At 38.4% G+C, this 22,177-nt stretch overlaps 1 protein-coding gene across 1 annotated transcript; it reads right to left on the reverse strand.

Moving 5' to 3' along the window:
• Positions 1-6,528: 6,528 nt before the first annotated feature.
• Positions 6,529-20,877, reverse strand: znf217 (zinc finger protein 217). Its single transcript, XM_061735188.1, has 6 exons — positions 20,687-20,877; positions 16,025-17,332; positions 14,475-14,582; positions 13,007-14,380; positions 9,846-9,974; positions 6,529-7,792 (listed from the first exon to the last, which is right to left on the reverse strand). Exons 2-5 carry the CDS (start codon positions 17,298-17,300, stop codon positions 9,862-9,864), a joined length of 2,871 nt encoding a protein of 956 aa, XP_061591172.1. The 5' UTR covers positions 17,301-17,332; positions 20,687-20,877; the 3' UTR covers positions 6,529-7,792; positions 9,846-9,861.
• Positions 20,878-22,177: the final 1,300 nt, after the last annotated feature.

Below are 22,177 nucleotides of genomic sequence, written 5' to 3' on the forward strand. Positions count from 1 at the left end.
TATGGCCCCTGTTGTCTCAAGACACCCAAATCCCTTTCCTTAGGCCAGGGGCTGTTTTGTGGGAAACATTACATTCCCTCCTCTTCCTCAGAGGAATGGGGTGACGGTGACGAGCGGCTGCAGCCCGAGCAGACTTTCAGCTTCAAAATTCTGACAGGATATTCAACAATTGACCGTGATCTGCCATGGTGGCCCAATTGCTAATTCATGCAAGTTGACAATCTGGAGGCAACAATTATGAGTGATGAAAGGACTGAAAATAAGAGGAGAGAGAGAGAGAGCACTTAAAGGGAAAGAGGAAAATATGAAGCTGATTTTACAAGAAAGGGAGGGAGGAAGAGTATTTGATTGTCATACCACTGGAAAGAAAGAGGAGAAATATTTCTAAATACATCGTGGTTCATGTGAATGAATCTGCAAACCTTCTGTAAAAGCAAACACAGATGAATGCATGGTAATGCAAGCATGAAATGTTATTTGTGTATTCAACTGGCTACGGGGGAATTCTGAATCAAACAAATATGATGCAATTAAAGAAACTTTTAAAGAGAGAAAACTGCCAGTTATTTTATGAATTTCTTTTAAGGATAAGTATATCTATTGGATAACTCTGTGTATTTATTTTTGCATTACAAATTAACCCTTGTGCTGTCTATGGGTCAAGGGAGGGTGAAGGGAGGAAAGAGGGAATGAAGGAAAGGACGTAAGGAAGAAGGGAGAAAAGAAGGTAGGAAGTAGGAAAGGGAGTAAGGAAGGGAGAAAAGGTGGAAGGGAGGAAATAAGGAAGGAAAGAAGAAAGGAGAAAAGAAGGAAGGAAGGAAGGAAGGAAGGAAGGAAGGAAGGAAGGAAGGAAGGAAGGAAGGAAGGAAGGAAGGAAGGAAGGAGGAAAGGGAGTAAGGAAGGGAGAAAAGATGGAAGGGAGGAAAGAAGGAAGTAAGGAAGAAAGGAAAAAAGAAGGAAGGAAGTAGGAAAGGGAGAAAAGATGGAAGGAAGGAAAGAAGGAAGTAAGGAAGAAAGAAAAAAACAAGGAAGGAAGTAGGAAAGGGAGTAAGGAAGGGAGAAAAGATGGAAGGAAGGAAAGAAGGAAGGAAGGAGAAAAGAAGGAAGGAAGTAGGAAAGGGAGTAAGGAAGGGAGAAAAGATGGAAGAAAGGGAGAAAGAAAGGAAAGAAGGGAGAAAAGGAAAGAAGGGGGAGGAAGGAATGGAGAAAAGGAAAGAAAGAAGGGAGGGAAGAAGGAAGGAATGGATAAAATAAGGAAAGAAGGAAGGAAAAGCAAAGAAGGCAATAAAGGAACGAATGACGAAAGGGAGGTAGGAAGAAAAAGGAGTAAAGGAGGGTAAAAAAGGAGGATAAGAAGAAAGAAGGAGAGAGCATGGCAGGAGGAAAGAAGGATAGAAGAATTGGGTCATTTTGACCCAAAGACAGTACAAGGGTTAAGAACTTGATGGAAATGAAAACAATTGTAAAACTTGAGCTACAATTCTGGCAAAAGTTTTAATGTTTCAAGTTGCTCATAAATCACAAAGAAAAACACAGACCAGGAAATAAACAGAGGAAAAAAATCAAATTCAACATGTCTTAGTCTTTCTGTGCCTATTCCAGTGGTTTTACATGAAAAACCTTCCAGCCCTGCGACTTGGGGGTCGGTATAATGGGACGGATGTCATAAGATGATGTCAACTCTCGTTGTACGCCGCGCGTTTGCACTAACTTTTCTACTGTGTGAGAGCGTGTGAGTGTGATGCTAAGTGAAATGCTCATTTTGCGTTTGTGATTACCAAGGCCCATGGGCGATATGCACTAATGTGAGCTAATGCAATAGATTACGCAGTGCTGGCCCAGGGGAACAGACAGCAAACAGATGTGGCCTGTTCTAAAGGGGAAGGAGGGGAATCAAAGTTGAAAGTGTTCAATGCACTGCTGAAGATTGTCTCTTGCCATTTGTTAATTCCAGGCTGTACGGCCATGATATGTTTTGTCCCTTTTTACGGAAGTATAACATGTCAGCAGTAACGTTGCAATGTCTATGTTGATGTCAAGCCATTTCAAAACTTAGCTCTTTTTATGTTAAAGCAGCACAATGTAACTTTCATCTTTTGTTGAGTTTGGCGGCTCCTTTGGACAAAAGCGGTAGTGCTTTACCAGAAAGAACACTACATTTCCCATGAGCACCAGCGCGTACTGCCGGAAAACTCCTGTCCCCGTCGCTGCATTTGTTTTGATAATTAATTAAATAAGACGGGACAGACTTTCAAAACTACTTTTCTGTTTTCAGCGGTCGTTTGCAGGATGGATAGTGAAGAGGAAATGTATCTATTTTTGGCTAAACAATATAATATGACGATGTTGGAAATCACTAAGTTCAACTTGGTTTTAGTGAAGTGTTTCAGCCAGATAATGCACCGCAAACTATAAAGGTTTTTTAGAGGGACTTCGACATAAATTAGTAGTCCAACATACTTACTGACAAAATAAAAAAATACTTTATAGCCTGTGAATAACTGAATGCCCATTCCTTATATTTTGCAGATCAGCCCTGCACAATTTTACAGTTCTCAGGAAAAATACTAGAACCCAAGACGAATCCCCAGTATGTGAAAACATTCTAATGTTGATTCTTATTGAACCTAGAACTTTACATTTACATTTGTCTCATAACAATTCTGTCTCTCTTGTGGGACATCCCTCCTCGTCTTTCAGCTCACGCCAGAGAGTGAACGCCGGGACAATGTTTATTCTTGTCCGGGCATTTAGCTTGTTACTCTCCCGCTTTCTTTTTTCCTCCTCCTCCGATAAAACTTTTATTTTCTTGGGTTTTTCCGCTGCTTGGGCCATGACACCAGCTTCTGCTGAGCCCTGCACTCCACGCCCCGCCCAGCTTTGGTCTCCACTACGAATGGGGAAGGAGGGGGAAGTGACGTATGCCGTAAAGCAGTCAAAGCTGTAAAAATGTGTAGTTTTTTAGTGTGGCAGGGTTCCTACCATGCTCCTCAAAGTTACATAGTGCCAGTGAAGGAGATACAGACCCCTCAGACCATGACAGAGGTTCATTAAACCTGTTGGAAGTTGATGTTCCATCACAATGATGATGGTGAAATATTAGATTAAGGTGGAAAAGTTACATAGTGCTGCTTTAAACGCTGTATGAATGAAATCCCAGCAGGTGTGTAGATGGGACTAACCTGTGTGACATCACCAATTACTGTGTATCTGGAAGCACAGCAGGCTTTCCATTGTTTGCAATTGTGATTAAACCAAAGGGCACTTTGGTACTTTTTTTTTGTTTTTTCCTGCATGGAGGAAGTGCATGTTTCAAAATAAAAGGCAATCTTTTTTATCAAAAACCTGGAGAGAAAAGTATAGTATATGAAATTTGGTTTTGCGCTGTGACTCTTTAGCTACGCCAAGGAGTATAATTTTAATAACAACAAACAGCACTGGGAAAGCTTTGTATTCGCACTGGCCCAAAAAACCAGAACCATCTGGGCTGAAATCTAGACTTTGTAAATACTGCCCTCTGGTGGTCAGTCAGGGTCAACAGCAACACGCACCAAGAAAACTCTCAGTAGACATTTTATTAAACACTTTTTTTGCTTTTCAGCAATCAGGATACTTCCCAATGTGGGTTATAAGGATCACACAAACACACTGTTCTTAAAGTCGCATGTGTTGAAATTCTGGGACATTGTCAAACTAAAAACTCTACAAATCATATTCAAAGCAAGAACTGATTCACTTCCAGGCAATTTACAGAAAATGTTTAGTGACAGGGAGGGGGGTTATAATTTAAGAGGAACATTTAATTTAAAAAAAACAATGTGTTGATCGTAAAAGGAAAAGCATGTGTATCTCAGTTGTTGGAGTGGATCTATGGAATGGGTTGGGTGATGGGTTGAAGCAATGTATAAATATAAATCCATTTAAAACACGGTACAAAAAGGAAGTTCTGGGAAGTTATTTATTGAGGAGTTACAGTATGTTATGTTAGTTATGAGTTATGTTAAGGAAAGATTGTGTTTGTTAGCTGGTTAGGTGCAAAGGCTCAACCAATGGGAAAATCTGTAGCCTAATAGGTAAATTAGCAGCTATTTATTATTAATATTTATGTTTAATTTATAATAGAGGTAACAAAGGGGCAGGGTTAAATAAGTTTTACTTCTACCTGCTCCTTTTTGGACAGTTTTTTTTCCCCTGTTTGTATTACGTTTTTGTTGCTGCTTTTTTTCTGTATGTTTTGAATTATTTTTAAAATTTTATATTTTTCCCTTATGTGTTCGAAATAAACAATTCAATCAAATGAAATGTAAATGAAACATTCAAATTGACACTTAAGAATAGTCTTTCATAAAGTTCAACAGTTCTGGTGGGAGATTAAACAAGCGTTAGAGAATATACTAGGTAAAACATTTGTTCTTGACCCTAAACTGTTTATCCTGGGTTTATATCCTGATAGAGAAAAATAATCACTGCCCTGGATTTGTGTTTACTGCTGCAAAAAGAGTCACAGCACTCTTATGGAAGAGTACCAGTAAACCAAAATGCATTAACTGGATTAAGGAATTGTCTACAACATTACCTAGGGAAAAGATCACTTCGATTATAAAGGGCAAACTATCATTGTTTCAAAACATTTGGGGTCCTTTTATGGAATTTATGGAGAGTGTGGATCTAAGCGGTCTGGGGAGTGGGCGGATGAGGCGTTCTAAAATCATTTCCTTTCTTTTGATACTTGATTTCTTTATTGTGTGAATTGTATATTTGAGTTTATATTTCTGAATTAAGCACAACGGTGAAATACTTTGGGTTAACCCTTCAAAAACAGAGAAACCTTTGTTTTGATTTTTACTTTTTTTGGGGGTCTTATTTATTTATATTTTCTTTTTCTCTTTCCTTTTCTTATTTAAACCTAAATTGAGTGTTGCTTTATGATATCTTATGAATATCCGAGTTGTAATAAATATGATTCGATTGCTGGACAATAATTCAGCGTTTCCTTTTATGCAAGAGCACTCTTATTTTTGTCTCATTCAAAGATTTTGAAAAACAAATAAAGATATTGTTGGAAAAAAAAAGAAAGAATAGTCTTTCATTTCAGAGAACCAGACCAACCAAATGCCTGTGGGGAATATTATGGAGTAATGTCAACGTTGACTTGCAAAGGTTCTGCAATGTTCACAATCATTTTAACCGACATATCCTACCTGTTTGGCAAAGCCGTCCTTGTACCAGTTTGTTGGTTAAAAATAACATGTCACAGTTTGAACACATGCCTAAATACACCACATATTACCATATGGGTCAATGACGTGACGCCTAGATTTTCTGAATAACTGATTTTTTTTAATTCAAAAAAAGGTTTAAATGGATAAAAAAAATACCATATATATGACCTACCCACATATGGACTCACTTGAATTTACAAAAAATACTAGTTATTTGGGATTTTGTTGTTTTAAGCGTTAAAATGTCTTGTGGTGCGACCGTCCCACCAGGACTCTGGTTTTAAAAACTTTTTTTGAAATCACTCTAAATGTTTTTAAATCAATCTTCTGCCCTATCTGGCATGATTTCAGAAGTATCTTGTAGTGTATAAGATTGCAACACATTTTTATTATATTTCCATCATTGTTGTTTAGATAGATCTCTTAAGTTAGCGTCATCCTTAAAAATGTTTAGGACCAGCTTAGTGGGGTATCTTTTATATAGGCAAAATTAACAGGCTATTCGTACTGAAATGAAATTGCCATTTCATGGATATTTTTGTTTGGGTCTTTATTGTATTTTTCTTTGTTTCTTTTACCTTTTCTTTTTCTATTGATTGATTTGTTTTGGTGACTTTGTATTGAGGGGGATGATTTTTTTATAAGCCCGTCGGGCTTCTTTTCCTCTCCTGCACAAATTTGTCCTTGTATGATAAAAATAAAAAATAATATACAAATGAAATTTGACTAATGACGTCCATTTTATGAAATATGTGGCGCGAACATTAAAAAAAACAACAATTTTTGTATAATACTGAAAACTTGTAAAAAAAAAAAAAAAAAAAAAAATGTCAAGATGTTAAGGAAATTAATTTATTTTAATATGAATCATGGTTGCACCACGACTTTTTTTAAAGTTAGTGCCAATTCATCTTAACTCTGAAATCACTTAATTAAAATTTTTTATGTCAATTTATGTGTAGACAACATTCTTAATGTTTGAACTACTGCAATATTCTTTTTTTTTATTGTTTTAAAATTGACCTGTTGAAAATCCTTATTCGTCATTGACCCATTTACTACAAAAATGCAGCAAGTTCGACGAGAACTAAAGCAGTCCAATTTGATATTCGATACTAAAAGTGAATAAATATTAAGTTTATATATTAAATATTAAGTTTTCTGGCTGTACCAAGAAGAACGAAAAAGCATACATTTGTTAAAAGAAAATAAATAAAAAGAACATTTAGTGAGCAGCAGGTTTGTGGTAGAATATCCTCCGCCTTCAGAACCAACAAAGAGACAAATCATGACTGAGTTCTTCACCTCTCACTTTATTATGGAAGTACTCATAGAAATTGCAATTTTTTTTTTTTTTTAATAAACACAAGTTTACATACAATGTAAATACCAAAAACAGAAACTCAGGCCTTCACAGTGGCAGAAACACTTAGGTACACACCAGACGAGAGAGGTTTTAAATGAGTTAACCTGAGAGTTTTTTCTTCGGTGTAGGATAAATGGAATCATTATCCAACACAGCTGACTTTTCTCTTTTCAGACATGTATGACATGTTTGGAGTGACATCACCAGAGGAAGCGTCACACGCGACGGCTCCAACTTTCAACACTTTGCAAAGTAAAAACAAAATATCCGAACAGTGACTGAATGTGCAGCAATCAAATAAAGCAAATACCATTTCACACACACATAAATGAAAGTGTGTGAGAGTCGGTACGTATTACAACTGATGGAGTAAAGGCACCGATAAAGTAATTGATCATTCGCCAAATCAAAATTAATTGTTTCAGACACAGAACCCCTTTGTTCTGTCTAAAACTGGTTTGCTTGCATATCAAATAAATCAATGCAGAAGACCAGAAGTAGTTATGTATCAGATGAGCATCTGGATTTTTGCAGTGTTTGACAAATGTGATAACCTAAAAATGTCTCTCTCCAAATACTACGACTTCAAAACTTCAAACTGGGTGTGCAGGCTCAGTTAACATGATGGCTTCAACAGCTAAAACAAAAAAAACCCTAATAATTAAGTGTCTGGAGCGCAGCGTGAGGTAGAGCGTTTCAGCACACTGAAGGAAGAGTTACTGTGGCCCGTTTGTAAACTAATAGTCCAAAGCCATCAAGTTATTTGACAGAAAACTCTCACTCTCCAGTGCTTTGGAAAAGAAATAGAAACTATTCACAAAAGTGAGTTAACATGGCAGCAACTTTTTAAAGGTTTCAGCTACACTCTATTTTATGTACTGAAATTGTGATCTTGTAACATTAGCATGGGTCAAATATTGATTTGTGAGCAGTTCTGAAGAAAATAAATATTCCAGTGGTCACCGATGGAAAAATCTTTTCGGAGGGATTATGTGAACTTTTCCCATTTGTAAAACAAAAACAAACATACATTGAAATTATCGGCCATTAAATGTATAAGCAACACAAGTCTTCAATTGAATAAATATTAAATTAGGGAATCACTGGCAAATGCTGAGCACAAATAATTTCTCCTGTTTAACCTATAAACTAAAATAATTTTCCATGAAGTTCTCCAAAAAAAAGGTAGCAGCAGAATTTAAATCTGAAAAGAAGAGGAAAAAGAGGCTTAAGGATGTGATGTCTCATGTTTATGAGTGCAGGGTTGAATCATATTCCAGAATTATGGTAAGAGTTTGACACTGACTGCGTTTCCATGCATCAATAACCCTTTTAAAACCCGAATATTAGCAATAACCCGAATTTGCACGGCCATGTAAACACCAATAACCCCTTTGAATAACCAGAATTTGCTCATATTCCGGTTTTTAAACCGGAATATGAGCATTTGTATACGCCAAACCCCTGGGTTACTCCTTTTAAAACCTGAATATTTGGTCATGTAAACGCCAAACGGAATATCCCCGTCAAACGGAACAGGAATTTGTTTTCTGCTCATGCTCTGTTCACAAGGAATCCTGGTCTTTTGAGTCCAGGAAGTTCTTATAAACATGGAGAAACCAAGACCAGGGGCCTGTACTACGAAGCAAGTTCAACATATCCAGGATATCTTTTCCTTATCCAGATTCACTAAGCGGGACAATTGCAATCACGCTAAGCGGTCACACGACGGTGGTTATCAACTCGGTATATCAACCCAGGTTTCTCCAATCTGGATATGAGCGCGTGCACATAAAAGGGGCGGTGTTTCCAGCGCATGACCAATCGCAAGCATGGAGAAGTCCGCTGTCAGAGCCGCTTATTTCAGTAGCGAAGAGCAAACAATAATTTTACGGAAATATGATGAGTATAGGCATATAATACAGGCAAAAAGCAACACAGTTGCAGCTGAAAAATGCAGGAAAGACAGCTGGCAAAAGATCGCTGACTGTATAAATGCGTAAGTTCATAGGGATATAAACATATATTTGAATATTCTGGGAATCTTAATCTTAAACTGTAAACCATGATCAACAATATTAAAATAATAAAAGGCTTGCAATATTTCAGTTGATTTGTAATGAATCCAGAATGTATGACATTTTTTTTGTTTTTGTGTTTGCATTACAGAAAATCACAATATTCTAATTTTCTGAGACAGTCCTGTATATATTGGTTCTATAACTATTGTTGTTGGCCGATAATTTGTACTGATGCTGTACCAAAGAATTGGGTTTTTTTATTTATTTTATTTAATTTTTTATTTTTTCAGGAGGGGGGTATTTAGTATTTTAAAGTGACTTCTCAGAATGTTCGAGGGACGAAATTGAAAATCCCTTTTTTGCTATCCCCTTACAAATGCATCTTCTTTTTGATTTCTTCTTGATTTATTTATTTAATTGGTATTAGTTTTGGATTGACTGTACATCGGATTTTGGGTGATGATTTGTTTTATTTATTCATTGATTGATTTATTTTTTATTTTCTCCTCCACCTCTTTTTTTCTTTTTTTCCTTTTTTTTTGGATCGTTCATACAGGTACTCATCAGGGAAAGCAAAGGGGTTTTGGCGGTCCCTGAATATGCGTTCTCTTCGGAGGGATCCTCTCACGATCCGCGCACCAAGCTCCACTGGATTCTCTTCGAAAGGGCATGTCATTTTCCAAGAGAGCTGATTGGTCAGTGGGCGGTGCTTTTATACCCGGCGATCTGTATCTCGAACATAACCTGCTCCGGAGCAGGTTAGCTGTTCAGCATAAGTTACCATGGCGATGTGCCCCGGTAAGAAGTGAACCACCGTCGTAGTCCTGAAAACCCAGGGTTAAACCTGAAGTTACCTCGCTAACCCCAAATCCCGCTTCGTAGTACAGGCCCCTGGAGGAGACTAATCACTTCATAAATGTAATGAAGGATATGAACATTTCTGCATTTGTAGACGGTAGAAAGTACCGGGATAGAAGATTTACAAGAAGGTGAGAGAAAAGTTGCGCGAAGCAGCATTTGTTTTGAATTTGGATACAGGAAGAAGCAGAAATGACGGTAATTGCGTCATCACGTTCTCCGTGCGTCGCTGGTTTGATCCAGATATCCCAAATGATTAATTACCATGTTAACGGAATATTCTGAATGTTTCAGTAACCGGAATATTAGCAATAACCCGAATTTTGACTGCATGTAAACGTAGTCAGTGTTCTTCAAAATATTGATCAATGTTTTTACCTGGGTGTTTGTTACTTTAGGAAGTTTTGTCAGTGGTCCCGTAGCGTTGGCTCTGGAAGGAGCCGGAGGGATCTCTCCTCTGCAGGCTGGGCAGCGTGGGTAAGTGTTGGTACAGCACAGTTCTGCCCCCTGAGAAAGAAATCTCTCACATTAGCTCTACAAACCTCCACAATAAACAGACAATGCAGCCTAATTAGGAACAAAACGTTACCTAGTACTAGGGGTGGAACCAGTACTGGAGTTGTAAAAAAAAAAAAAGAATCAGGGGGGGTGGTGGATTTGATCATATGGGGACAGATAATTTGTGCTGATTACAAATAATATAATATATTACAAATAATAGCAGTGACCAAAACACCTGCAGAAATACTGCAGGAATGACATAGCAGCAGTTAAATGCAGCCTTCTGTAAGCTTTAAATATCCACTGGGCTTACATCAAATACATCAAAACACAACAATAAAAAACACTTTTCTGAACTTATCAATATGACTCTGTCCTTCACAGGATAAGTAACATGGATCACTGCAAAAACTCACAATCTTAACAAGAATATTTGTCTAATTTCTAGTTAAAATGTCTCATTTTAGTAAAAAAAAAATCTCATTCTCATTCTCAATCTCAAACAAGACTCATCACTGGAAAAAACAACAATTTTCACCTGTTTCAAGTAGATTTTCACTTGAAATAAGTAGAAAAATCTGCCAGTGGAACAAGATTTTTTTGCTTATCTTGTCCCACTGGCAGATTTTTCTACTTATTTCAAGTGAAAATTAACTGGAAAAAAAATTGTCAAATAAGTTATTTTTCTGGTGATGACTCTAAATGTTGAAATAGCAGTAAAACCACATTCATTGATGAAATGACATAAGGGATGGAAAGGGGGGATGGCAGTTTTACAGGGGGGATGATTTGGACCGTTTTTATTTCAGGGGGGGATGATTTGGACCGTTTTTATTTCAGAGGGGGATGCCCCCCCCTCATCCCCCTCAACTCCAGAACTGGGTGTAACAATATATCGTGCCACGAAATTTCTCGATACAAAAACGTCATGATACGTGTTTTGGAGGTGACAAACTGTATTGTGATATTGGGTTATTAATATTAATCTATTGTGTTGACTAGTAACGACCACGCTTCGACCCGCGGACCAAAATCTTCCTCCGCTCAGAAGAAACTAGTACCGTTTTGGTCCCGATCACGGGACTCTTGGGGGTTTTGAGCTCTGAACTTTTACTGATGTAAGGCTGGTGTAGAGTTAAGCCTTACCTTATTAAATTAAACCTTTTTGGGGTGGTGAGTAGGATAAACACGGGGAAACTTGTGCTGAGTTCCAGTGTACTTTAATGTCCCTCAACAGTGTAGGATTTTAGAACATCAACACAGCACCTAGTGCCGTACTGTGGCGTATCACTCCACCCAATCTAAAACAGACTAATCACTACAGATAAACTGACTAGTGTCATTATAGTCCCTGATTTACATCAGAATATAAAGAATAGATTTATAAAATAATCAACCCTGAATTACCAAAATAACCTTCTTAACAAAAATAAATCTCCTCTTACACTTATAAGGTGAGCATGAATCAATCTTTTTATGATGTAAAATGTATGTATTTATTTACTTTTATTTATTTATTTAATTTTAGTTGTTACATTCCTGGAAAACAAAAAAGTCAAGTCAGACATGAGAGAAACTATTCAGTTTGTGGCAAAATATTTGTACTAGTATGAAACTGAAGATTACGGAAGAGTATTAGGGACATGCAGGAGAAAAAATATTTGAGAGGGGAAGATTTTTTTTTTATTGTGCACTTCGAAAAAAAAAAGTTGAAATGTCCAGATTAATGTTGAAATACAGTTTCGAGAAAAAAGTTGAAATTTTGAGAAAGTCGAAATTTCGCTTTTCTCAAAATTTCAACTTTTTTCTCGACATTTCGACTTTTTTCTCGAAGTGCATAATGAAAAAAAAATCTTCCTCCTCTAAAATATTATTTTTATTTTTCCTCCTGCCTGGCCCTAATACTCTTCCGTAGAAGATGCATAATGCAAACCTGACATTTACTTTTAGTTCAGTTTATGGGAAATGGTTGGCTTTCTCTTTAAAACCTAAACGGTTATAAAACATTACAAACTGTAACAATAGGGCACATGCACAGTATTGTTTTGTATTTTGTGTCTTTCAAATAAAAGACCATTTTTTCCAGTCATATGTTCTTCATTCAGGGTTGTTAAAAAAATACTGCTATAATATCGTATCGTATCGTGACATTAGTGTATCGTTACAACCCTATCTAAACTAGGAATGGGTGATATTTTACCGTTCACGATATACCGCCAACAAAAATTCCCCACAGTAAGAATTTGTCATCTCGCGGTAAAAACGATAAATTCCCGTTGATGACGTTTGTGTGAAGCCTGAATTATGGTTCTGTGTTAAATCGAGGCAGAGCTACGGCATAGGTTACGCGGCGACGCGCAACCTACGCCGTAGACTCTGCCTCGATTTAACACAGAACCATTAATCAGCCTTAACAAACATGTTTGAAGGCGGATCTGAGAGCGAGGAGCTCGTTGTTAAACGAGGCTCCAGCTCCGTTATCTGGAACTGGTTTGGATTTAAAAAGAGACGAGGAGCAAACATCATCCATTATGTGCAGAGTCTGCAAAAAAGCAGTGAGTGCAAAGGATGGCTTTTATTTATTTGTCCTGTTTCTTTATTTATCAGGTTGTATTTTTTTTCTACTTTGTGATTTTATAAGCTGAGAAAACTTGAAGGACAAGGTACTTTTACTGTTTGCACTGTTATCCCACTGTTTAAGCCATGCAGTTTGAATAAATGTTGAATCTGTTCTTACATTTCAAACTTGTTTCATCTGAGTCATTAGTTTTGCAGTACAGGTGTACTAATTTAATTGGTTTTTATTAATTCAATGTAAGTGGTGTAGTTTAGTAGCATTTAATATTCTTTTAGAGCAGTGATTTGGGGGCTCCAAAGACTGAATGTGGTGATAGATTTATAGTTACAAAGATGGAGTTGAATTGGTATTTTTTCTATCCTCATTTTTATCGTTATCGGGATAAATGCCAGAAATTATGGTGGTACATTTTTTAGTCCATACCGGCCATCCCTATGGTTCCACCCCTACCAGTACGTACCGGTCCTGGGGTTGGCCAGTACTCCGTGACCGGGGTTGGTCGGGGAGCTGTGATAGAGCGACGCCAGGTCGCTGGGCGTGCACGAGCGCAGCAGGTTCATCATGCTCCAGTCCGAGTCCAGACTTCCCCCGAGAGGCGTGGACGCCGTCTTTATCTGCCCCAGAGCCTCGGACGGCGAGGCCGGACTGGAGCCCTGCGACGGGGTTTTTAAACTTCTCCCCGATGTCACCAGTAACCTGCCGGGTCCGTCCGCCGGCGGTCCTCGGAAAATGGCCTTCTCGGCCGCGTCGACTTCCCGGCCCGGAGCCGCGGAGAACTTCAACCTCTTACCGGAAGGTTCTCCAAAATCCATCGGCGGGAGGCTCCCGAACCGGCTGGACAGGCACAGCATGGCGGCGTTGGAGTGCCACAGGGCGCTGCTCCGGGCCGGGTAGCTCATCTCCCCCAGGGCTTTTCTGTCCAGGGCGTATTTGCCGGCTGCAGGGTTTTTCCTGGAGGATTCCTGGCCCGAACACGAGTCAGGGTTCTGCTTGCAGCGCGGGGCGTCCTGGACCACGTGGACGGGAGAGCGTTTGGAAGCGTGCGGTGGGAGGACGGGCGTGTTCTGCTGAGGGAATGTTTGCTGCCGGGGGGGAGACTTGGTTCTGCGAGGGTGACGCCGGTCCGTCAGCACGAGCGGGGCCACGTCCTTCCCGTCCAGGGCGGGGGGGCAGCCCGTGTAACGCTTTGGTTTCACGTTGCCTCCAAATCCGTTCTTCTTGTCCGACTTGTCCTTATGCGTCAGCTTTTTGTGCATTATAAGAACCTCGGGGTACATGGTTTTATACGCACAAAGCGAGCAGGATATCGGACTTAACGCTAGTTTGGGTTCCAGCGCGGCCGGGATTGAGACGGACATTTTTAAAGACAAATTCAACGGGAGCTCGGCCTTTTCAGCCTTGATCTCGTTCTTGTCCTTCTTCAGATTAACAGGTCCTGGGCAGTTTACGGCTGCGTCGTCGGGGGGAGAGTGAGCAGACTTGGATATTAATTTGGTATAATTTGGCTTGACATCCAGGATTTCATGTCCGTCTTCTGATTCTTCATTGTTGCACAATGTGACTTCAGGAAACCAGAGTTTGGATACGTTTGGTACCAGATTTTTATCGCCATTTCCGTGCTGACTCTGATCAGGTGAAGGCTCTGAAGGCTCTGAAGGCTCTAAAGGCTCCGAAGGCTCTGCAGGTGGTGAAGGCACTGCCGGGGCTGAAGGCACGGGTCTGCCGGAGATCTCCACCCCAGGTTTGTCTTTGTGGCGGCGGACCAGGTGATATTTAAGTGAAGTCTTCTGGGCTGCAGCATAATCGCAATAAGCACACTTGTACGGTTTCTCACCTAACAAAAAAAACAAACAAGATTACATTTTCAGCTTTTTTTTTTTTGCGTAGAATTTGAGCAGGCAGTCAAGGCAGATGTGGTGAATATTTACCCGTGTGAGTCCTCATGTGAATGGTGAGGTAATAGCTGGATCTGAAGGATTTACCGCAGTAACTGCATTCCTTTGATCGGACTTTTGATCGATCAAAGCCATCTTCGCCTTAAAAATAAAATAAATAATTATAGTACAGGCCCAACATAGGACAAGACAACACTACAGGACTGTCTCAGAAAATTAGAATATTGTGATAAAAGTTATTTATTTTCTGTAATGCAATTAAAAAAAAAAAGAACTAAAATGTCATCCATTCTGGATTTATTACAAATCAACTGAAATATTGCAAGCCTTTTATTATTTTAATATTGCTGATTATGGCTTACAGTTTAAGATTAAGATTCCCAGAATATTCTAATATTTTTTTGAGATAGGATATTTGATAGGGGTGGGTTAAAAATATCGATATTTTATCGATATGCATATGTAGGAACGAATATCGATACATAAATCCAAGTATCAATTTAAAAAAAATATATACTGTATATATATATATTTTTTTTTTAAATCTCGTTTTTTTTCCCCCCCCATTAATCACCCAGTGCTCCTACCTAAGTCAGTCCTGGGCATTGCTCCATCTACCAACCCCGGGAGTTCCTGCACTGAGCTCAAGTCTCCTCCTTACTTGAGGAGTGAGCAGGCTGCTGCTTTTCACCAGACAGGGTGGGGATTCTCTGGCCGGACGTAGCGATGGAAGGATCACGTTATTCCCTTATTGTAACTAGAATATCGATATCGAATCGTATCGTCTTGGGACCTAGTGTATCGGAATGGTATCGGGAGGTCAGTGATGATACCCAGCTCTAATATTTGAGTTTTCTTAAACTGTAAGCCATGATCAGCAATATAAAAATAATAAAAGCCTTGCAATATTTCAGTTGATTTCACCTTTTTTGGATTTTTTGACTTTATTGGACTAACGATCTGAATCATCTACTATATTAATGAATGTGTTTACGCAGGACTTGATTATTTAATTTATTATTCATTTTTGTTCCAGTATTGATCGACATACGTGAAAAGAAGTTAAATGATTTTGAATGATGTAATCTATTGACCATATGAGGGAGGGAAGGGGACAGGGGTGTGTTGTTGTATTTATTTTTATTTACTTATTTATACATTTATTTTTTCTTATTTATTTTCTATTATTATTATTATTATTATTATTAATAATTTATTTTGGTTTAATTAATGTTATGAAAAGTAAAAAAAGGGGGGGGGGGAATATTGATAATTATATTGTTATTGTAAATCTTTTTTATTGCCCTCAATAAAGATATCTATACAAAAAAATAATAATGAAAGGCTTGAAATACTTCAGTTGATTTGTAATGAATCCAGAATGTATGACTTTTTTTTTTTTGTAATTGCATTACAGAAAATCACAATATTCTAATTTTCTGAGACAGTCCTGTAATGGTGATCTAGCACCAATCCCATCAGCAGAGGGAGCACTATTTTCACTTTTTTTTTTTCATTAAGAAAAACTGACTTATAAACAGGCATTTTAGAGCATGTGGACCTTTTTTTTCTTTTTTCTTTACCTGATATCAGGATCTCTTCAATGCCTTCCTCAGAGCCTTCTTCTGATTGGTCTAACGAGCCCATTCTCGGCAGCTTCCCTTCCACAGACGTTGGACTTTCTGCACCGCCTCGTTCCCGCTTGTGGACCCTGGAGTGCAGGACTAACTGGTGGTAGGTCCTGAACGTTCTCTGACACTCCTGGCAAGTGGTCGGCCTTTCTTTATCTTTTTTCCGCATCAGAGACCTCCTCGGTGCGCCCGTTTCTGCGACGGCCTGCTGTTGAGACCGGAGCTCTTTTCCTACCGTTTTGTCCCCTTGGCCCTCAGACCAAATCTGATTCAACTCTTCCTTATCCGAGCCGCAGTCCTCGTTGTCTGTGCTGACTTCTTGGCCGATATCTTTAATATTATTATGGCCGACTGCAATCTTCCCCTTCGTAGCGAGCTGCCAGGCCTGATAGGTATTGAACGGATCCATCTGGGGAACCCATTTTGAAAATCTCACATTTGTCTTGCTTGCAGGAGCCGGCTGAAGGTTTAGATAGCGGATAAACACTTCCTGTTTTGCAAAGGATTCAGTAGCGCCGTCCGTCTCATCCGTGGCTTCATCTTTGCTCGGCTCTGCCTCTCGATTGTGCATTTTACTATGAGCTGCCAAAGTCTCGTGGTCGGGGAAGAAAAACCCACAAAACATGCAGATTTGGTAAAGAGTTACAACCGATTCTGACGCGCGTTCTTGTACGACGTCATTCACCGTCACCGGGGATTCCAGGTCTTGCGGGGCCTTGCTCTTCGCTCCTGGTTTTATGTGCATTTTCATATGGTTTTTGAGGAACCACGGCTCTCTGAATCGCCGTCCGCAGACGTTGCAACAGTAGGTAAAGTAATCTTTGTGTTTCCTTATATGGGTCTCCAGCTCGCTGGCGTCGTGTGCTACTTGACCACAGACGACGCAGCTGTTGACCTCGTCCTGGGCCGGGCTGGGAGGGCTCGGCTGGGCTCTCTCTCCCGGGATACGGAACTCCGCGTCCACCCGGAGCACCGTCGGCTCGGAGAACGTGGTGGGGTGCTGCGTGAACACGTGAGGCCCCAGTGCATCCTGGTCCGTGAAGGTCTGCTCGCAGAACATGCAGGACACGGACCCGCTCCCGTCAGAGTCCAGAGCAGTCTTTTCTGCGACGGGGGTCTGTGGCGTCATGCTGGAGCCGAGCCCGAGGACACTCGCGTTGTTACAGAGAATATCTGGGGCCAGTCCGTCTGGATTCTCCACATATGGCAGCAGTGAGTGGGTTGGCATCTTCCTCTCGTGTTGTACAAAGTGTCCAAAGCCTGAAAGAATATCAAAACAAGATCAGCCAGCTCATACACCAAACTCACGGAAAAATCAGTTGAAAAACTATTGAAAGAGAGAAGTGCCTAGTCTTGAATCTTGAGACTGATATTGAAACAGGAAATGTTTCATTTTTAGCAATCCAGTATACAGACGACTAGTTTCCTCTGAGTGCAGGTCAACCATAAAACTAAAGGCAATGTTTGGGTTTTTTCTACTCTCATACCTTTTTTTTTTTGTTAAGTTTAAGTGTGTTTACCCCAAAACTTATTGACAGCAACTTAGGTTTGTCCATTATTTTGATAAAGCCTTTTATTATTTTAATATTGCTGATTATGGCTTACAGTTTAAGATTAAGATTCCCAGAATATTCTAATATTTTGAGATAGGATATTTGAGTTTTTTTAAACCACAACCCATAATCAGCAATATTAAAATAATAAAAGGCTTGCAATATTTCACTTGATTTGTAATGAATCCAGAATGGATGACATTTTTTGCATTACAGAAAATAAAGAACTTTATCACAATATTCTAATTTTCTGAGACAGTCCTGTAAAACTAAAAGGCAATGTTTGTTTTTTTTCTACTCTCATACCTTTTTTTTTTGTTAAGTTTAAGTGCGTTTACCCCAAAACTTATTGACATCAACTTAAGTTTGTCGACTCAACTCCAGATTTTGGAGTAATCAAAGTTCAGACTGAGAGTCAATGTTAAAGTACAGCATTGCTTAATCACGGCATTTTACTTAAGGTTAAAACATGTTTTCTTACAAAATCATTTTTGCTTCCCGTTTGTCACTACTGAGAATTTATTTAAAAACATTGGGCCTTTGATATTTAATGTTTTTTTTTGACAATATTACTATTTTCAAGTATCAAACTGCCATTTTGTCCTAGTTGTTGGGTTCCTGTTTACACAAGTTAAATTGTGGATAAAGTCTAACTGGGATAGGACAAAACCTGGAAAACTTGTAGCACTTGAAGCCAGAAAGTTAATTTGGTGCAATACTGATTGGCTCAAGCGTGCGCTGACTAATCAAGGCGGAGGAAAGAAACTACAGCACTGCGCTTTCCTACGCTTTTATTTTCAGTGTCACCTCATCATTTCAATGGAAACTGGGAAATGGAGTTGAACGGAAATGTACATGAAGACTTAAAGTCATTTATCACGTTATTCTCTCAAAACAATATAGGCTACTGCAGTTGTTTTTTCTCTTATTTCAGACGAATCATTCATGTGGTGATGATACTATAACTTATGAGAATTAGTTTTCCGGTAAGTGTTGTTGTTTTCAGGGTTCCTACACAGTTTTCAAGGTCAAATTCAAGCACTTTCAAGGGTCATTTTCAAAATCTTCAAGCACCTTATCGCTGGGATAAAATATCTACAGGAATATGCAGGACTGTCTCAGAAAATTAGAATATTGGGATAAAGTCCTTTATTTTCTGTAATGCAAAATTGTCATAAATTCTGGATTCATTACAAATCAACTGAAATATTGCAAGCCTTTTATTATTTTAATATTGCTGATCATGGTTTACAGCTTAAGAAAACTAAAATATCCTATCTCAAAAAATTAGAATATTCTGGGAATCTTAATCTTAAACTGTAAACCATAATCAGCAATATTAAAATAATAAAAGGCTTGCAATATTTCAGTTGATTTGTAATAAATCCAGAATGTATGACTTTTTTTTTTTTTTTTTTTTTTTTTTTTAAATTGCATTACAGAAAGTAAAGAACTTTATCACAATATTCTAATTTGCTGAGACAGTCCTGTATATACTCAATTATGTTCATTGTATCATGCTGTAAACATCTAGTTATGTTTCATCTTACTGATTGTATTTCTCCTTGTAATAATTAAACTATACAGTCTGATCCCAATTTTGTGAAGTTATAATTTCAAGCAGTTAAACTAAAATTCAAGCACTTTTCAGGCCTTGAAAACACAACATTGAAATTCAGGCACTTTCCAGGATTTCAAGCCCCCGTAGGAACCCTGTTTTTATACCCAGAGGTGGTAGTAACGAGTTACATTTACTCTGTTACATTTACTTGAGTAAGTTTTGGGGAATGTTGTACTTTTAGGAGTAGATTTGAATCACTATACTTTTTACTTTTACTTGAGTAGATTTGTGAAGAAGAAACTGCTCCTCTTACTCCGCTACATTAGGCTACGTTGAGCTGTTACTTTTCTTTTATCCCTTTTATCCACGTACGAGTCAATCTCATGACATCACTGGGTGATTCTTTGGGAAAAATGTTTGTTTTTGCATGTTTTGTCACATTTACACAGACTCAAACACACACAGAGTTTCTATGAGTTCATGTTTGTTCTAGTTCTGCCTGGTTAAAAAAGAAAAGTACAAAGGCTTGAAATGTTGTAATACTTGTGCTTAATTTATTTTTTTATTCTGTTATTATTTTATTTATTTCATTATTTATTAAAGTACTTGAATTTACTTTAATATCATTTTAATTTAAGCTATTTTTTATTTATTTTATTGATTTAATTTGCCTGACGATGATTGTTTTGTACTTTTGTCTGTTTGAATGGTTGTGTTAAAAAAATAAATCAGATGTTACTCAACAGTTACTCAGTACTTGAGTAGTTTTTTAACCAAGTACTTTTTATTGTATTTTTACTCAAGTAATTATTTGGATGACTACTTTTTACTTCTACTTGAGTCCTATTATTCTGAAGTAACAGTACTTTTACTTGAGTACAATGTTTTGCTCCTCTACCCAGCTCTAAGCCCAGTCAAACTTCTGCAGAGCAGCAGTTGTTTGTGCATTTCTCCACACAAAGAGCAGCGTGGAGGAGGAAGATGCTCCAACTCAACGGCTATTACACTTCTATGTGGCCATTATAAACCACAACACGGGGCCATTGTTCACTTTTTCAAAGTTACACACATCGATATATCACTATTGTTCACCGTTGCTGCTTGTGAACGAAGCAGCCACATTGGAGAAAAAGCGGAATTCTGTCAATTCCGCAAAAGAAAGCGCGTTGTAAACGACGACGCTTGTTTTCAGCCATGGAGCTCACTCCCCGGTAGCAATGTAAAGGATGATTTATGGTACCGCGTTAAGCCAACGACGTAGGGTACGCGGCCACGCACACCGTACGGTGTGCGTGGCCGCGTACCCTACGCCGTAGGCTCTGCGTCGGTCTGATTTATGGTTCCATGTTAAATCGACGCACGTAGCCTACGGCGTATGGTTACGCGTCGTCGCGTACCCTTACGCACGTAGGTTCTGCGTCGGTGTAACGCGGAACCATAAATCAGCCGTAACATTTTGGTTTGTCTCGACTTTTTTAACCCAAGTGTTGGGGAACTCACCAACAGTTTTTTTAACGCCGCTAGTTGTGCGAGCAGCGCCGGCCGGGCCGGGCGGAGGGAGCGGGCTGGGCGGGCTGGGCGGACCGAGCTGCGGCGGCTGCCCGGCGGAGCGGCTCCCGCATCGCTGATTGTTTGGACGGGGAATCGAACCGGAGACCTGGGCCGAGCGAGTCCTCGCTGCAGCTGTTGGGGCGGGAGCGCGCTTAGGGCTGAGGGGAAGATGGGGCGCGTGCACGAGGGCAGGGAAAATAAAAGCCCCGCGAGTCACGTGGTGAATGACAGAAAAGGATTAGTCCGTTAATAAATAAATACACATTTAGTTTAGTTTATTGGTAATTGATATTTGTCTATTATCCTCTTTGAGAGTTGGTATATTTTCAATAAAGTTTTGTTTAAAAAAAAGTTTATTGGTCCTTCCACAACACAAATAGCCCAAAGTACAAGTGTAAATCATCAGTGTAATACAAAAAATATATATCATTTTTGGTATATACATATTATATATACAGGACTGTCTCAGAAAATTAGAATATTGTGATTTTCTGTAATGCAATTACAAAAACAAAAATGTCATACATTCAGGATTCATTAAATCAACTGAAATATTGCAAGCCTTTTATTATTTTAATATTGCTGATCATGGCTTACAGTTTAAGAAAACTCAAATATCCTATCTCAAAAAATTAGAATATTCTGGGAATCTTAATCTTAAACTGTAAACCATAATCAGCAATATTAAAATAGTAAAAGGCTTGTAATATTTCAGTTGATTTGTAATGAATCCAGAATGTATGACATTTTTGTTTTTTTAAATTGCATTACAGAAAATAAAGAACTTTATCACAATATTCTAATTTTCTGAGACAGTCCTGTATACATAAAATATATATATATATATATATATATATATATATATATATATATATATATATATATATATATATATATATATATATATATATATATATATATATATATATATATATATATATATATATATATATATATATATACACAATTTTAACTAAAAGCCAAGGACCAAAAGGTGTAGACTGAACCCTAAACTTATGACGCCTACCCTTTTCACAAAAAAAATGTTAGCTTTTACAAACTAGTGCATTTAGGATTTAGAGAATGAAACAAAATACATAAATAAATCCATATGAAAAGTTGCCCGGGTATAAAGAAAATAACTGAACACAAACATAGGCCTACAGCATATTCCATATGTGATTACTAGATATCGGCCCTCTAATGTTTAATATCCAACCATTGTGAGACCTAATTATGAGTTGGCGCAGATATGATAATATAAGGTATTAAATGATTACAATGTGGTTTCATTTAATATTTTATGTCATCCAGTATCAGTTCCACCTGTGTGTGTACAGTTAAATGTATTATTATGTGCTCTGCTCTATTTAGTTTCTGTATGTTGATAAAGCATGTAAAACTACTTTAAAATGCCCAAAGAGAAAGTGAACATGTTGA

Source organism: Cololabis saira, chromosome 12, assembly GCF_033807715.1.
Source record: "Cololabis saira isolate AMF1-May2022 chromosome 12, fColSai1.1, whole genome shotgun sequence".
Classification (NCBI taxonomy): Eukaryota; Metazoa; Chordata; class Actinopteri; order Beloniformes; family Belonidae; genus Cololabis; species Cololabis saira.

What these genes read in the sequence shown, in the direction of transcription:
- znf217 (XM_061735188.1), bottom strand. Translation starts at nt 17,300, where the DNA reads ATGCCAACCCACTCACTGCTGCCATATGTGGAGAATCCAGACGGACTG. An exon ending in TGAAGAGATCCTGATATCAG is followed by an intron (nt 14,583 to 16,024) that starts GTAAAGAAAAAA and finishes TTTATTTTTAAG; the next exon opens with GCGAAGATGGCTTTGATCGA. An exon ending in ACTGGCCAACCCCAGGACCG is followed by an intron (nt 9,975 to 13,006) that starts GTACGTACTGGT and finishes TTTCTTTCTCAG; the next exon opens with GGGGCAGAACTGTGCTGTAC.